Consider the following 17,201-nt stretch of genomic DNA (forward strand, 5'->3'; position numbering starts at 1 on the left):
GCAGGGCCCGGGGGTCTCTACGAGGCCACAAATAAAGATTGCGAGGCCCAGGGGGGTCAGTGCTCAAATGCTCTCACCTGGCAGCACCTTGACGGAATAAAGATGTGCAGTGGTTGGTGAGCAAAAGCAAAGGAAGCTCTCACAGGGAGCAGGTCTTTATACCCAACGGCCCTTGAGGGGGCCGGCGATTGCCTGCCGGCTCCTGCGCTAGGAAATAGAAACAGAGCAACCAATTGGTGCGGGGCTTGTCCCTGCACTGCACAGATGGTCATGATATGGAGGAACTAGCATTGCCAAAGACAGTAGAATCAAGAAGATGGACATTTGGGAAACCAGCAAAGCCACAGTCAAATGGACCGCACCAGTTCTGATGAAAATCTTCAGAGAAAAGTTAAGTAACAAGTCAGTTGTTCTTGTAAAAAACACAGGAGCACAAGGGAAGCCTTCCTGTAGGAATACAGGTTGCAAGATCTACACAATGTAGAGATCAACTCCCAAACGTGGACAACAGCACTCCCAAAGCCAAGGAAATGGCCTAAGGTAAGTGTAACCCAAGCCCCACAGTACCCGAGAGTGAAGTTTAAAATGTAACTGGTCGCCTTCCTGATGCAGCGATGAAGATCCCGATTCCTGCTCCTTGGTGGTGGTGACGAAAGGAGGTACCTATGGTGGGCTTCTGTGGCAGCACTCGAGAGAAGGGGTCGACCGCAAAGGATTCAGCTCACTCCAGTAGCGATTTGTTGTTTTGGGGCCTTTTTCTTAGTGCCACGAAGAAACTAATATTGGCGGTTGGAATCTCTTTGCTTACTCGGTCCTGAAATCTGGTGAGGGGACTTTTGTTGAATAATTCCTACTCTTGGCGGTCCAAACAGATGCCTGCAAAGATTCACTGGGGATTAGTTGATTGCAAGACGATGCACTCGCAAATGGTCCAGGTATCATGGGTATTGGTGATCTGGGGGGCAGGGGAGGGGGGGGACAATGGGCCAAATTGAAGAAGGTCTTGAAGTTTTCCTTGGTGGAGCTTCCTTGTCAAGTTGAAAATGTGGTCAGGACAGCTGCAGGGCTTCACCAGTACTTCTACAGTTGCTGACGGTGCTGCTGGCATCTCTTCTAGTCTTCTGCTTCGGATTTCCAGTCCCAGTGGGCAACTCTGCCTGTGGTCCAAACACCCTCGCCTTATATGCTGGAACCCATTCATTTATCCCTATGGGGCTGCCAGTCACTTGGGGGTGTTGGCTGTCTGGGAAAGCCAGCCACCCAGTGTTAGGACAGTTTTTCTGAAGTTCATCTAAGGGCTTCGTAAAGCCATTCAACTGAGACAGTACAAGACCCCACTCTTAGTATAAGGTTGTACCATCTGAGTATATGGTAGCGTAGACATATCTGCCGGGCTTATCTTAGGAGTGAGAGAGGGCTGTAGGAAGATGCAAAGAACCTGTAGTATACCATGGATTCACCAGAAACACTTACAACCAGAAGTATGATAAAAAATAAAGGTTTATTATAAATAGTTAGGCCAAGTTAACTCTTGGGGTAAGTACTTCGTCATGATCATAAACACATTATAAAAAAACACAATGCTTGAAGGTACACAGGCCAAAGCATAAACCTTCTTCAGAATACCGAACAGTAATTCTAGGGAAGTCAGACCATATACACATTTAGTATAGGCCACCCCTATTCATGGGGAGTAAACCATTACAGCAAGTCAAGGGTAGTAGACTGTCAGTTATGCAGTGAAACTCGGCAAAGAAATTGCTTAGTAAACCAATCTGAACAGTGGAACACTCATTCAAGGAACAGTAGAAACCTAAGACTATTCAGGACAAGACAGTTCTACTAGGCTAGTAAGACCTTTTGGCGTAATATACAATTACAGTTGCTTTTTAGTTCAGTGGAACATAGACTAAGGTAAGCAAGAACTCTTTACACTAATTTAGGATTAAATCTGGTTTGACCTTGGTCTGTCTGGAGCAAGGTCAAGCCAGACTCAATGACTGAATGGACAAAGGGCAAGGCAAAATCCAGCTTTTCATCCAAAAAAGCAGGGACAGCATACATGCAAATATAAGGCATCATCCATGACATTATAACGTAATCTTAGATACAAAACCTACGTGGATCGTGGATTGGTTAGTGGGTATGGCCACATATAGGTCATATGCGTTAAACATTTGATTGAGCTAGACCTATCTGATGACTCCACCTGAGGCTATCCCTATTTTGCTAAAGTTTAAAATGCATCATCCCTACCTTAAGGGATTGGTTGGCATATAATTGATGGGCGGCATTACACTAGTTGGCATCATTATAACCAACCATGGGCACTTGACAGGTAGTCGAGATATGAGCCAGACTGGGTGTGGGGGTAGAGAGGCCCATTGTTTAATTAAAGAAGGTGCCATCCCTCATCCTCTGGCCATGTGACCAGGCAATCCCTTTGTACTTGACCTTGTAGGCAGCTTGTCTGTTTGTTTTTAGGGAGTACTGCAGGTGACCTATCTTATGTTAGCTCCTAATGAATAGCCAGTGTTCTCTAATTAGTAAGTCTAGTGTATGAAATATAATTAACTCCTATTTATTGGGATTTTAGCTAATATTAACGTGTGCCGTGTTTTCTATTTCCATCAGGTACACTCTTGAGTTATGCTTCATGGAGTTTGTTGGTTTGCTATTTTATTGCACCTGGTTAACAAAGGATGGTTATATTCTAAACCTTTTTTCTGGGAGAATCCTGCTTGCGTCTTACTATCTTGTGCCTTCATTCGGCTGTTCCATCCTGCCTATTTGTTTCCAACCTTGGCACTACTTGCCATCTACTGTCTGAGCTCTGTATTTCTGTGGATTCAGCGTTTTGAGTTCTCTCGAAGTCTTGAGGCCTTTGTCTATTAAAAAGCCTACTGCGGCTTCCATTTTAAAGAGGGTGGCTTCCCCATTATTCTCTGGTGTCTGTTAGTGAGCTATACTCGCATGGCATGGGGTTCTTGTTGCAATCAACTTCTACATTGGTTCTGTTGGTGTTACTTATGTCTTGTGGATGATATGTTCATTTCTGATGCTTGTTAATCTGCTTAGAATCACATGCTGTGCATAGGGTCCGACATCCAGTGGTAATCGCGGAGTATTGCATCTTGTCTTTCGGGGGACCGAAAGGGGACATCGGCATAGGCGTGTCTGAAACACTATCCCTATCGTGACATGTGTAGTACCCAAAATCCATCATGCGCCGAGGTCCCTCAGATTGTTTTTTTCCGCCCAGATAACTGGTCGCCCTATAGCAGAGCTCTTCATGAGACATTGTTTATTTTACCGAATTGTCGGTTTAATCCCCGTTAAGTCACTTCGCCTATCAAGAACATCTTCGACGAAGACTACGGGGGAATCGTCTACGGCTGTGCGAAAACTACGAGTAGGCCTCTACCCGAGAAGCCATCATCGGAGGCGTTGTCTCCCGAAGATTCGGTGACTATCAGTAAGAGCATCAATGGGATTGCTACGGCGGTGGGCCTAGTACCGGTTCCGCCCACAGTTATGGGCCAACCCGCCGAAAGGTTTTCCACGGATTTGGAAGACGACCCCGAAGACTCTTACGAACAAAGCCAGGTACCCCTCTCAAGCACCCTGAGGAGATCCTCTCAACACCTTAGGGCGGAGGACCCGGTTCCTACTCGGCTGGATCCATTTGGGTCATCCAAGTGGACCACAGAGACATTCGAGGGGTGTATGGATCGGCTGGAGCAGTTTTTCAGGGCTTCTGATCAACCTCTGCCGAAAAAAGCTCGGGTAGACCCTAACCCTCAAACACAAGTTGCCCAACTCCTAGATGTCCAACACTATGTGGACTATGAAGAAGATTTCCAGAAAGACACGTATAGAGACATCTATACAGAAGAAGAGGAGGCTTCTTTTCTGGACAATTATGCGGAAGATCAAGGCGCAACGGACAACTGGGAGGACACCCAGCAGGATGATCACAATTCTGATATCGTTTACCTCAACTCTTCCCCCATCCCCCCTGGTTCGACAAGCTCCCCCGGTGGATGATCAAATGGCTTTCAACAACATGTTGAAAAAAGCAGCAGAATTCTTTCAAATTGCCACGCTTGAAGCCTTGCCCGAACAAGATTTTGCGGAGGACATTATTAATGACAAGCCTCCAGCAAGCCAGTCTATCCGTCTCTTGAGCTCTGTAAAGAGACGGCTGGCCCCTTCCTTACTCACACCCGCTCAGACTAGGGCTGTGAACCCAAGGGTCAAAAAACCTTTCCGGCCCTCCCCCACCGACCCGCTTTATATTAAAGGGCACGCAATCCCAGACTCGCTGGTGGTGGGTTCCCCTTGCCATGGGAGAGTCACCCCCGGACAAGGAATCCAAAAGGGTGTATGCCTTAGGCAAACGGGTCACGTCGGCGGCGGCTTATACCGTCCGGATTGCCAATAACACAGCGTTACTGGCAAGCTACGTCGACGCCCAATTGAACCTACTCCAGGAAGGCTGGACTCCGTAGAGACAGCAGGCAGGTCTCTCGCACAGGGTACTCTCCTAAAGAGACATGCGTGACTGCGCACGTCGGGCTTCAGGCCTGAGACCCAGGCATCCATCATCAACAAACCCATCGAAGAGGCCAACTTCTTCGGGAAGGCGGTAGACGATGCGTTGGAGACAGCCAAGAAGGAGCACGAGACTATTAAGTCGCTGCACCAGATTTCCCAAAAACCCTCTTCACAGTGGGGCAGTAATTCTCGGCGGTCCTTTCGAGGACAATCCTGCGGCGCTCAAAATAATTTCGGCACAGGCAACTTCAACTCAAGTCAACCTGCTGCAAGCCCCACTTACTACCCCCAGAGGGGTCAGAAGCGCGGAAAGAATAGAAGCACAGGCTCCAATTCCAGAGGAGCGTCAACTTCGGGTCAGAAATGACCACCAAGTTCGGGTCCCCTCCCATGTCTCCCCGGTCGGGGGGCGATTAACATCTTTCCTCAAGGCATGGGAGGGGATAACTTCAGACCAGTGGGTCTTAAAGACGGTCGCCCACGGTTACTGCCCGGAATTCGCCCGACCTCCACAGTTCATTCCTCCGAAACATCGACTCCTTTCACCGGAACATCTGGAGATCCTGATCCAAGAGGTGGAAGCGCTGCTGGGAAAGGACACCATAGAAGCCGTCCCGATTCTTCAGGTAAACGAGGGTATCTATTCAGTGTACTTCCTTGTACCCAAGAAGGATCTCACCATGCGTCCTGTTCTAGACCTGCGCCCAGCGAACAAGTTCATAAAGCCCCAAAAGTTTCACATGGTAACACTGCAAGAGGTGATCCCATTGCTAAAACAGGGGGACTTCATGACAACATTGGATATGAAAGATGCATACTTTCATATTTCAATGCTGCCAGCGCACAGAAAATACCAAAGGTTTGTGATTCAGGACAAACACTACCAGTTCAAAGTACTCCCCTTCGGCATAGCTTCGGCGCCAAGAGTGTTTACCAAGGTCCTGGCAGTGGCAGCGGCACACCTGCGCAGACTTTCAGAGTCCAGTTTACCCTTACCTCGACGATTGGCTCATCACGGGGGACTCGTTCGACGTTTGTTTTTCGAACACCCAAAAGACAGTAGACCTACTGTTCAGCCTGGGATTTTCTATCAACGAAAAGAAATCCAGCTTAGTCCCCAGCCAAGTAAAACAGTTCCTAGGGGCTCTAATTCGTACGGAAGACGGTCTAGTCTTCCCTTCCAGCGAGAGGGTTCAGAACATGCTCTCTCAGGTTCCTCAGTATGTAGCCAGTCGAGAGGTGACGGTACGCAAAGCTATGCGTTTGCTAGGAATGATGGCGTCATGCATATACTTGGTTCCCCACGCGCGGCTGCGCATGTGTCCCATGCAAGAGTGGCTCAACAGCCAGTGGTGTCGGGCCAGCGGACAATTGGAAGATCTGTTAGTTGTCTCGCCAGCCCTCGTTCTCTCTCTGCAGTGGTGGTCAAGGGAGACCCTCTTGAAGGGGAAGACCTTCACTACCCCTGCAGTGGAAGCCACTCTCACGACAGACGCATCTCTCACAGTGTGGGGGGCTCACCTGCTTCAAGAGACAGCGCGCAGAGTGTAGTCCCCTCAGGTAGCGTCCAACCATATAAACCTACTGGAGCTACTAATAGTGTTCAAAGCATTGAAAGCCTTTCAGGAGCAACTGCAAGGAAAGTCAGTACTGGTTCTAACCGGCAGCACAACAGCAATGTATTACCTGAACAAACAGGGGGGCACTCACTCTCCAGGGCTATCCAAGCTGTCCCAAAACATCTGGATATGGGCTCTCAAACACAAGATGTTCCTGATATCCCAACATGTTCCAGGGGAACTCAATCTTCTGGCAGACTTACTCAGCAGAGATTTCCCTCTGCCAGAAGAGTACGAATGGCGACTGCACGATGACATTGTATCCAACATCTTCGCAGAATGGGGGTTTCCAGAGATCGACCTGTTCGCTACTCAGGAGAACGCCCAATGCCAAGATTACACCTCCAGGTACCCCCAGAACCGATCCAAGGGGAACGGTCTCTGGATAACTTGCTCGGGGAAATTTGTCTACGCTTCCCCCCTCCCACCTCCCCCTGGCTCCCCTACTGAACAAGATAGTACACAAGATGCACCAGGAACCAGTCGCCATGATTCTGGTGGCTCACATGTGGGCCCGCCAAACTTGGTTCGCGCACCTGATGGAAATGTCCCTCTCCCCACCAGTCAAGCTGCCCTGCCCGTACAACAGGTTGTCTCAGGACAGGGGGGAGACTCTGCACCCATGCCCACAAACTCTGAACTTAGCAGCCTGGCTCCTGAGGTCATAGAGTTTGGACATCTGCAACTCCCTCAAAGATGCATGGACATACTGAGGGAGGCAAGAAAGCCTAACGCACGTTATTGCTATGCCTGCAAATGGAAACGTTTTGTTATCTGGTGCAGTTCCAAAGGCGTCAATCTCACCGATTGCTCGCCTTCACACATTGTGTTATATCTAACCCATCTGTTGGACTCTGGGTTAGTCTTCAATTCCTTAAAGGTTCACCTAGCGGCGTTGTCAGCCTACACCACGTCACAGCAGAAGGTGTTCATGGGACCCCCTTTTGAGCCTATGCATAAAGCTACTCTGAAAGACCTGACTTACAAGACAGCCTTTCTAGTAGCTATCAATTCAGAAGAGTTAGCAAACTACAGGCCTTCTCGGTTTTGGACCCCTTTGTTACAGTCCACAAAGATAAGGTAGTTCTGCGCACTCATCCCAGATTTGCGCCGAAATTTATTTAGAAGTTCCATGTGAACCAGTCAATCGAACTACCCACGTTCTTCCAGAGACCTTCTAACATGGCCGAAAGAAGCCTTCATACACCAGATGTGCGCAGGGCAGTCATGTTCTACAGATGCATTACTTACCGTAAAAGCATTTCTGATGATTGTATCTGCTTAGATTCACATGCTGTGCATATGGTCCGACATCCAGTGGTAACCGTGGGGTATTGCATCTTGTCTTTCGGGGGACCGAAAGGGGACGTTGGCATAGGCTTGTCTGAAACACTATCCCTATTGTGACGTGTGTAGTACCCAAAATCCCTCACGCGCCGAGGTCCCTCAGATTGTATTTTTTCTGCCATGAGGGAGACCAAGGCTATAGTGAGTGAGTACATGAAGAGAGAAAGTAGTAAGAAGTCTACGTCCCTTCCACCCCGAGCGGAGAGGCAGGGAGGGCGCATGTGAATTTAAGCAGATACAATCATCAGAAATGCTTTTACGGTAAGTAATGCATGTCATTCTTGTTGTATACTTGCATATATTACCTAGTGTGTGTGCTCGTCATGTGAGTGCATATTTGCCTTGTGTCTAATGCATGCGTCTGTTACTGCTGCAATGTTAGCTAGACTGCTTTTATTATCTTCAGTTTAGATTGTCTTTGTCCTGTTGTACCTGCCTGGGATAAGGGCGCTACAGTTGTCTTAGTGAGGAGTAACATTTCTCACCTCTGTGGTATTGAATAGTGGGCGGGGCAGAAGCTATGGAAGATGTATTCATCTGCCTTCCAACATCACTTTGCCAGTGGTGATCGTTTTCTGTGTCTGACACGGCTCGTGCACTTTTTCCCACAGATCAGGAAGAAGCTCCAGGAAAAGCAGTCCTCCATGGATAAATCTGAAAAAGCTAAGCAACTCCGAGCGCTGAGGAAGTACGGCAAAAAGGTAGGAAATTAATGATGGTGACAGTCCATTAAAAGTGCACTCCTAGGATGCCTATATGCACGCGGGTAGGATAGGTAACCCTGCTCTGCATAGAACACGCTAGTGGTGTCGCTGCTCTAAACAGAACGCGCTGGCGGGATAGATGATGGCTGCACTGCATAGAACGCGCTGGCACGATAGGTGATCGAACACGCTGGTGACGTTGCTGCCCTAGACAGAACACGCTAGTAGGATATGTGATGACCGCTCTGCATAGAGCACGCTGGTAGTATAGGTGATCGAACATGCTGTTGACGTTGGTGCCCTAGAGAGAACATGCTGGTATGATATGTGATGGCCGCTCTGCTAGAGCTCGTTGGTAGGATGGCTCAGGGTTTGCTCTGCGTAGCCATTGGCTGTACTGTATAGAACAGAGCGGTGGGATAGCTGAGGGCTGCTAGGTATACAATACACTGTTTGGATAGCTGAGATCTACTCTGCACAGCGCACGCTAGTAGGATAGCTGAGGGATGCTCTGCACAGAACACGCTGGTGATGTTGGTGCCCTAGAGAGAACATGCTGGTATGATATGTGATGGCCACTCTGCTAGAGCTCGTTGGTAGGATGGCTCAGGGTTTGCTCTGCGTAGCCATTGGCTGTACTGTATAGAACAGAGCGGTGGGATAGCTGAGGGCTGCTAGGTATACAATACACTGTTTGGATAGCTGAGATCTAGTCTGCACAGCGCACGCTAGTAGGATAGCTGAGGGATGCTCCGCACAGGACACGCTGGTGACGTTGTTGCCCTAGAGAGAACATGCTGGTAGGATATGTGATGGCCGCTCTGCTAGAGCACATTGGTAGGATAGCTCAGTGCTACTCTGCATAGGATAGCCAGTGGCTGTACTGTATAGAACAGAGCGGTGGGACAGCTGAGGGCTGCTAGGTATACAATACACAGTTTGGATAGCTGATATCTAGTCTGCACAGCGCACGCTAGTAGGATAGCTGTGGGATGCTCTGCACAGAACGCGTTGGTGGGATAGCCGATGGCTGCTCTGCATTGAACACGCTGGTAAGTGCGTTGTGCCGCGTGGAAGATGGCGTCTCTCTAGATACGATACAAGATGCTCTTTAAAAGACATGCGCTGATATCCATAGCCAGGGGGTGCTCTCCATATTTAACACACATGGCTAGGATGGCACTGGAATGATGGCTGTCATCGTCATTGAAGAGTAGCACACACTCTGTAGGATCGAGGGTAGCTGCATTCTTATATCCACTGATCTAAATCTGTTCTCGGGGTGAAACACATTGGTGATTATAGCCAATGCCTGCACTTTGCTTTCACAGGTGCAGACTGAGGTTCTCCAGAAGAGACAGAAGGAGAAGTCATCAATGATGAACTCCATCAAGAAGTACCAGAAAGGTAACTTGCTGCCGGGACTTGAGTAGGGGAGGGTGAAACGTGGCCTGAAATGATAACTCTGCCCCTTCTGTCTGTGAAATTGCCTGATTCATCTTCTTCCCGCAGGGGTCCTTGCCTTTCATTCCTAATCTATGGGGTTTCCGCTGGGTACCTCTCCGTTCTGGGTACGCTAGTCTCTCTTCCTCATGAGCTGTAGGGTTATAACAGAGATTCACAGTGGCAGGTATTCAAATAAACACTCGGTTTCTGGATTAAACAATTATTTATTAATTTAACAGTTGAATAAGCCCAAATATGTAACACAATAATATACTTCAATAAATACACACTCTGTTTCACTTAATCAGTGATTACCCATCTGGGATGGCACACACACTTCCTACACCCTGAGGTGACTTAAATAACTAGGATACTGTGGACATTGATATGTCACTGGCACATTTAGAACAATACTGAGTTTGGTGTCAAAAGGAAAAGGTTAGGGAATAAAACAATGGTTAACAAATATTCTGAAGCAGGTAGGTACTTTTTTAACCCCCGATGCAAAGTAAATGAACCCTTTCCCAGCTACACAAGTTATGGAATGTGTGACTTTTGTTGAGGGATAGTTAAAGCACAAAGTCAGAGGTGAGAAGAATCTTTCAGGGAGCCAAGAAAGCCAAAGTCAATTGAGCAAGGTCTAGTGAAGCTGAAGTACTTCATTAAGGTAAGTAAAAAGTCTTGCACAATGGTTTAGAAATATTTGTAGGGAAATTACTGAGGGGCCACACGCTGGGAGGCTTGTGAGGGGCAATGCTGCAAGGAACTTTGCAAAAGGCAGCAAATGCCAGTCTCAACTTAGAGCTAGCAAAGCTACACAACAAGAGCCAAGTACCCCTTAGTTTACAGTACCTTAGGTCTGAAGAAATTGGTTCCAGCTGGTTTCTGTTCCAGTTGTAGTATTGTTCCTGGGGCTCAGTCGTGCAGACAAGAGGGAGGACGTCTGGGGACCCCTGCCCTACGTACGATTTGAAGGTCGGCGGCAGCAAAGAGCAAACTTCAGATCAGCTGCACTTCTCGGTTTCAGATTGTCGCGAATAGCACCACCGCGGTTCTCAGATACCTTATGGAGTTTCCTTGCATCTGGGGTTCAGCACTCTGTTGAGGTGGCTCAAGCTCATTCAGTCCTGCTACATGGGAGTCTGGAGGATCTTCCTGGAGCTCGGGTCCGACTTAAAAATTATGCCCTCGATTCAGAGGATGTCCAGGTGGCTTACTTTGGAGTTGATTTGGTCCCACCAACTCAAGGGAAGAAGTCGTCCTTGCAGGGCTTCTCTAGTTGAGGCAAATTCTGAGCTTCAGCAGAGCATCAGGGCTTCACCGGGCAAACCAACAGTCCAGGAGTTGCAGCAGGCGTCTCTTCCAAGTTCTTCTTCGGATTCCTTCGTCCAGTGGTTGACTCTGCCTTCCAAGCCAAAAAGCCCTGCCTTTTATGCAGGTTTCTCCCATTCGTTCCAGCCTAGCTGTCAGTCACACCGCAGGGTGGCTGTCCTTGGCAGACAGCCAGCCGGCCAATCACCTAGGAGTGCATTCTGATCTCCTAAGAGACTAAGCACATGGAGATTTGGGCACGTCCCTCGCTTCCTTTCCCCGCCAGACAACCTGGAGCCATGGGCAGGCTTCACTCGTGAATCCCGCCAGAGACAAAACGAACAAAGCACGCAGAATAAATCTCAAGAAGGACCTTTCCACAAAGAAATGGCATAAAAAGAGACTGGGCCATTTTGACAAAAATTGTACCCTTGGGTGCTTTACTGCAGTTGCGAACACAGCCCGCGGTAAAAGCACAACACGGTAGTTAAAAGCAAACCACTGCCACCAGCCATTCATCGAGGAAAGGGTAACACAAAATTGTTACATGAGAAGCTTGACAAAGGGGATATTAAGTAACCTCTCCAGAACCCTATTGTAAGATAGTGTGTACTGAGTCTAGAAAGTTAAGTGTAAGTAGAGTCAATTTCACTTTACTGCTCTTGGAAACAGTAGATTATCCAAAAGAAGGTATTTAAACCATGGGGAAATCTGAAAGACTTCCCTGTGCCACTGCACTGAAGGTGCTGTTTGACACAATGTAAAAGATGATGCCTATCGGGTTTGTCAGACTCCACAATCAAAAGAAAAAGTGTTCAAATCACATTAGAAAAATACATGAGTGGGGAAAGAAGGGTCTCGCTCTCTCCAGGTTAAAAAAGCAAGTTCTCAAAATCCAGCAAAGTTGCTGGAGTCTTTAAGGTAGAGAGGAATTGGCACATTTCTAAGAATTCTCCCTAACACCAACCAACTCTTTTACACTACACTTACAGTACACTTTTAAACACTTGTTCTCTTTTCTAGGCAACAGTCCCAAACCTTAGAAGTGCTTCCCTATTATTGGAGCATGGGTGTTCTCAGTGGCAGAAGGTGTGGTCTCTAGTGTCCGACAGGCAGTTCAGGATTGGCACAGAAGTAGCAAAAGTCAGGAAGACGTTTCAAACAAGTAAGTATTTCACTTTAGAGTAGTTGGAAGGGTCCAGGGACTTCTGATAAGACACCCTATGAAGATTTCAGCAGTGGGCCTGGGTGAACTGGATGAGAGGCCTCCCATCACAAGAAACACCCCAAAGCTATAGAGGAATCGCACAAGCTTAAGGTAAGTAAATACCCCAACCAACACAGTACCTCAGCACAGAAGAAGAGTTTGCCGCGGGTGAGGCTTCAGGATCTGCAGCCAAAAACCCAGTCTATGAATTCCTTGTCATGAAGACGGAAGACAGGACATGGAAGGGATTTTGCTGCAGGGATCAACGGGAAAGGCTCCAGGCAAGAGTTTGTTTGTGGCTGGTAGTGGCTCTCGTTTGGCACCCTTTTCAGGAGCCAGGAGAAGTCTGAATATCGCTGGTCAGATTCTCGTCTCTAATCTGGTCCAACACTCTGGTGAGCGGACTTGAAGGACTCGAATCGTGTCTCAGTAGGTCCAACAGGATGCCACCAAGTTTCAGCTTGATTCGGCAGACCGTGCATTGCAAAATGGCACGAGGTTCCAGGGTATTGGTGTATTGCAGCCCGGCAATGTCGCAGCATGTGGTGGGATGGATCAAAATGCAGATCTTGAGTCTAGTGGATCTCACCAGGCTCTGGGTCGGAGTTGTGATTTTCAGAGTCCCCAGGTCACTTGGAACGAAGGGTAACAGCAGGCTACGGTTACACAGCAGGCTCTCCGGTCGCTGGAAATCCTCTCAGCCGTGGTTTCTTCATCTTGGTCTTCGGATTCAGGTCCAGTGGTTGACCACCTCTTCAGCATCCCGGAACCCAGCCAATCAAACAGGCGTGCAACATTCAAACCTGGGGGCGTGGCTGTCTTTTGAGGACCGCCAGTATCCCGATTGGATCTGGATTCTCGCAGTCGAGCTTGAAGACCAGACAAAGGGGTACAGAGTTTTGGCCTCCTCACTCGCTTCCTGCTTTCAGACACTCTGGAGCCTGGGAAGTCTTGACGGCAGTCTCCCGCCGAAGATCAAATTAACACAAATGATTTTCCCACCCTGGAGGCCAGTGGAAGGGCCAAGAAAGGACCAAGAACCCTAAAATGGGACAAAAGAAGACTGGGGGCCATTTTGGTAAAATAGGCACCCATGACTGCCTTTACTGCAGCTATGAAAACAGCCTGCGGTAAAGGTGCACCGAATTAGTAAAAAGGTTCGGCCACAAGCCAAGCCATTTAGGGTAAGCTTGTCCCTGTTACAGAAATGTTAGCGCTGATGAAAGGGGGATACACTGTACTCCACATAAGGTGGGGTGTGCTGGTCTCACCAAAATAAAGTGTAGAGAGGATAAAATATTCTTTCTATCCTTGGGAACTGTAGTTTTCACAAGGTTAACCAGAGAGGATTTAAAAGGGCAACCCAGCAACAATAGGCTGTATATGCCAAGTGTCTGAGGATAAAATTAAAAGGACACTATGGCGAGTCTTAAAACTGATACCCATTATGAGAAACCTGAAGGTGTCTCCCTAGCTAGTCCCAGTGATCTGTTTTCTAGGTGGCCAGGACACAGCCATCGCTATTGGATCCAGTTCCTGGGGGTGGACCACTGAGGGAGGATCACCTGAAAGCGGGGGGGGGGGTGGGGTCCTTAGGGAGTAGGAGTAGAACACTGACTGGTGAGACGCGGTATCTCCCTTCAACACGTTTTCCCCATCCTTCTATGTAGGATATTCCAAAACACTCCCACAACCCCCTTGCCCCCCACCACAATCCCCCCCCGCCCCCCGATTTCCAACACTTTTCGCACAACAGGAAAGACCACGGACTAACAGAGCCGTTTGCCTGACCTATCCCAATACAAGGGTCTGGCAAAGTCAGGCGATTGACCAAAATCGCACGCACCTGACAGCCCTTTGCCTTCCCCACACGGATAAAAGGTGGCGCACGAGAGCACAGGACGAGATAGCCAGACCGCACATCGTGAAAGCTAACTCAGCACGGCAGTTAGAGGAGGCGAAAGACTGCAAATACCGAGAGGGTGAGAAGGAGAGAAGTGACCTTGCCATTTCCGATCAAGGCCAGTGAAACCTCTGCAGATGGAAACGGAAGACTGCGAACAAATGCCAGCATGTGTTGCAGCAGACGTTGTTGGTACACAAGACTATCCTCCGCTGCTAACCAATCTGGGGAGAGACGCAGGTCTCTGTGGTACCAACCTTGACTTGGAGGACAAGAAAGCCAAGCCGGGGAGAGGCGATAAGAAACCGGGCTGTGTTGAACGAAAAGTAGCCAATGGCTGATTTGAACTTTGCATAAAGGGACTATTGAGAAAGTGGGAGAAAGCCTGCACCAGGCGTCCGGCGCCACGTGAGTTCTCGCGCAAAAAACTCTGGGCGATTACCCAAAAGTAGAGACTACCATAAGGCCTGGGGAAGAGGCGTAGAGAGGTCAAAGTGGTCATACAGGGGTATTTTAAAATCCTCTGTACGGTCAGATGATTGTAAAGTAGGGAAATGAATCCTGTGTGGTGAAATCAGTACATGCACTGTTTGGTGAAAGTTGACGAGAGTGAACCTGGCGGTGGGATGCCAACTAGAGGGGACGATGTCTAAGGTCCCGAAATATAGTGTACTGTCTGTAAAAGTTGGTGAGGGTGAACCCGGCAGAGGGAAGCCAACAGCCAGGGGCAAAGCCCAAAGAACCGTTTAAAAAGACCTTTAAGTGCTTTGAAAGCAAGAAGCATTGGAAGACCAGGGGAAGTGAGTTATCCAACTTGTCAGTTGGGTCCGAGCCTGGTCGAAAGAGATCCAGAGGTCAAAAGTCTTCACCCAAAGTCAATTGAGAAAGGAACTTTTTGTTTGTTGTTGAATTCATCAGGCCCTCGAAGGAAAGAGACTTTTATTTGAAAAGAGCCTTAACCATCAAATAGCCTGATAGCTGGAACGGAACTGTCTGCTTGTGCTGAGAAAGCTGGAGCGTGTGCTGTGCTCCAAGGTTCCACCTTGTCCCGTGCTGAAAACGTGGGGAAGGGAGACCCCTGGCAATCTCATCCTGACTTATTATTTGTGAACACTTCTTTCTTTATTGAACCCTTATCCCACACTTTTTGTAATTAGGTGTAAGGATTTGGCAATAGGCTTTTCTTAGTATAGGCCCTTTTATTTTGACATGACGCCACAAGGACTGCCTTATTTTTCATTTGATGGTCGACGCTTGATCCCATCTCAGGTTTAGGTTTAGAATAGGCGTTTTCCACCCTGCATTTACAGTTTAATAAACGCCCTTGAACTGTGATCACTTGGGTCTATCTTTACTGTTGCCACCAGGAGCTTCTCACACCATAAAAAGAGTAAAAGAATCTGAGTGTGTGGAAAAAGGTTCCCTCTCCGAAGTATAGGGGAAAGTAATCAACCAGTCCAGCACAAAGTTCTGGGGATCTCACAAGTGAGGGAGATTTAGCACTTAAGTTAGTCGTACCTAACACTTCACAACGGTTTAGGACGAAATTACCGAAAATAAATGGTTGCATTGACCAAAAGTTCTACAAATGCTACCACCAAAGGTTCGAACACCAAAAGTTTGAACCTTTGGTGGTAGCATTGTAAAAAAAAAAAAAATGGGGGCTGCAAGGGTGTCCCGCGCATCATCCCGCTCACTATACTTTATGGTATAGTGAGCGGGGGCTGTGGGGGACACCCCCGCAGACTTCCGTTACGAAAAGAAAAGAAAAGGACCCTGCAGCGCCGGTTCCCGATCACGGAAATGAAAGGGAACTGGCGCTGCAGGAACCCAGCGTGAAGATGAAGGTAAGTGGGGTTTGTTTATATTGGGGGTGTGGGTGGGGTGTGCTGAGGGTGCGGGGGCATTATGGGTGTGTTGTGTGTGTGTGAGAATGTATGCGTGTTTGCATGAGAAAGGTGCAAACTTTTGGTAGTTTACACCTTTCTCAACGATTTGCCCGCGGTACTTTCAGCCGCGGGCAAATCACTTAGAATCCTTGACAACAAATGAAGACCATAGACAAACAGATGACCCACCCGCCTCAACCCTCACATCCTTCCCATACCCATTACGGTCTACTCGCTTTAGTTGTGCAGTGCTGCATTGCTTTCTGCCTAGGTTGGCGCTATATAATTCACTTGCATGCATACGTACATATAGGTGGTTTGGATATGCTCGTTCTGCTGTGAAGCCCACGACTCCCCTCACCACCAGTCTGATGGAAGTGCTGGAGAGAATGGGGTCCAATATATATCAGCTCACCACAGTTGAGTGCAGAGCCCCTCAAAGGACTTGTGGCTGCCCTTCCATACCTTTCCGTGAACAGGCTGCCTCTTTTTACAACTAATGTGAGGATGCCAGATTCTGTCTCCTGCGCGTGCTGCTATTAGTGATGGGTGCGGAGCGTTGCCTTGTGCTCCCCGGTGCTGCTCTGTGATTCCTAATGATTGGTTACCTTGTATCTTATTTGCAGGCATTACCGACAGGCTGGATTTCCTAGAAGGTGATAAAATGCAGCCCCAGAAAGGGAAGCCGGGTGGAGCTGCTGCCGCCCAGAAGGCGAAGAAGGGGTGAGTAGCCTACATTGTAATCGATAGCTGGAAGTCGAAGGGTGGGATGGGTTGGGTGCTTCAAATGGGGCTGGGGGGTGGGGGAGGGGGGGTCAGTGTAGTGTGTGTGTGTGTGTGTGTGTGTGAGTGTGTGTGGGGGTGGGCGTGTGTCTGTCTATGCAGATTTGAGACTTGGAAGATAGCCTGTAGGTACTTTAAGGCAGTGTTTCTAGGTTTTATCTACATTTTGTTTTTAAATTGAGGCTGATTATGGCAAGTTCTGATGTATGGGAGGACTGAAACATTTTGTTAACCTTGCTGCTCTGACAGTTGCCCCAGCAAAGCTGCATCTCTTAGATGGTAAAAGGACTTGGAGTGGTATGGATACTGAAAGCTATTTGGGTCCTGGTTGTAGTTTAGAAGATTCTCGTTAGCTGGACACAAACTATGAGGAGCTTCTTCTGTTCCCTAGGCAAACTTGTGCCTTACAATGAACTCCTTGTTTGGGAATCTATG

General features: G+C 48.3%; 1 protein-coding gene across 4 annotated transcripts in view; it reads left to right on the forward strand.

The window, feature by feature from the left end:
• Positions 1-17,201, forward strand: part of EBNA1BP2 (EBNA1 binding protein 2) — a 117,077-nt gene that overhangs the window by 57,144 nt on the left and 42,732 nt on the right. For all 4 annotated transcript variants that reach the window (XM_069642452.1, XM_069642450.1, XM_069642451.1 and 1 more), the window contains exons 6-8: positions 8,135-8,224; positions 9,559-9,634; positions 16,610-16,706. In XM_069642452.1, coding sequence (XP_069498553.1) covers positions 8,135-8,224; positions 9,559-9,634; positions 16,610-16,706 — 263 coding nt within the window. The remainder of the gene's footprint in view (positions 1-8,134; positions 8,225-9,558; positions 9,635-16,609; positions 16,707-17,201) is intronic.

This window comes from Ambystoma mexicanum, chromosome 1q, assembly GCF_040938575.1.
Source record: "Ambystoma mexicanum isolate Mex_15411 chromosome 1q, UKY_AmexF1_1, whole genome shotgun sequence".
NCBI classification, from domain to species: domain Eukaryota; kingdom Metazoa; phylum Chordata; class Amphibia; order Caudata; family Ambystomatidae; genus Ambystoma; species Ambystoma mexicanum.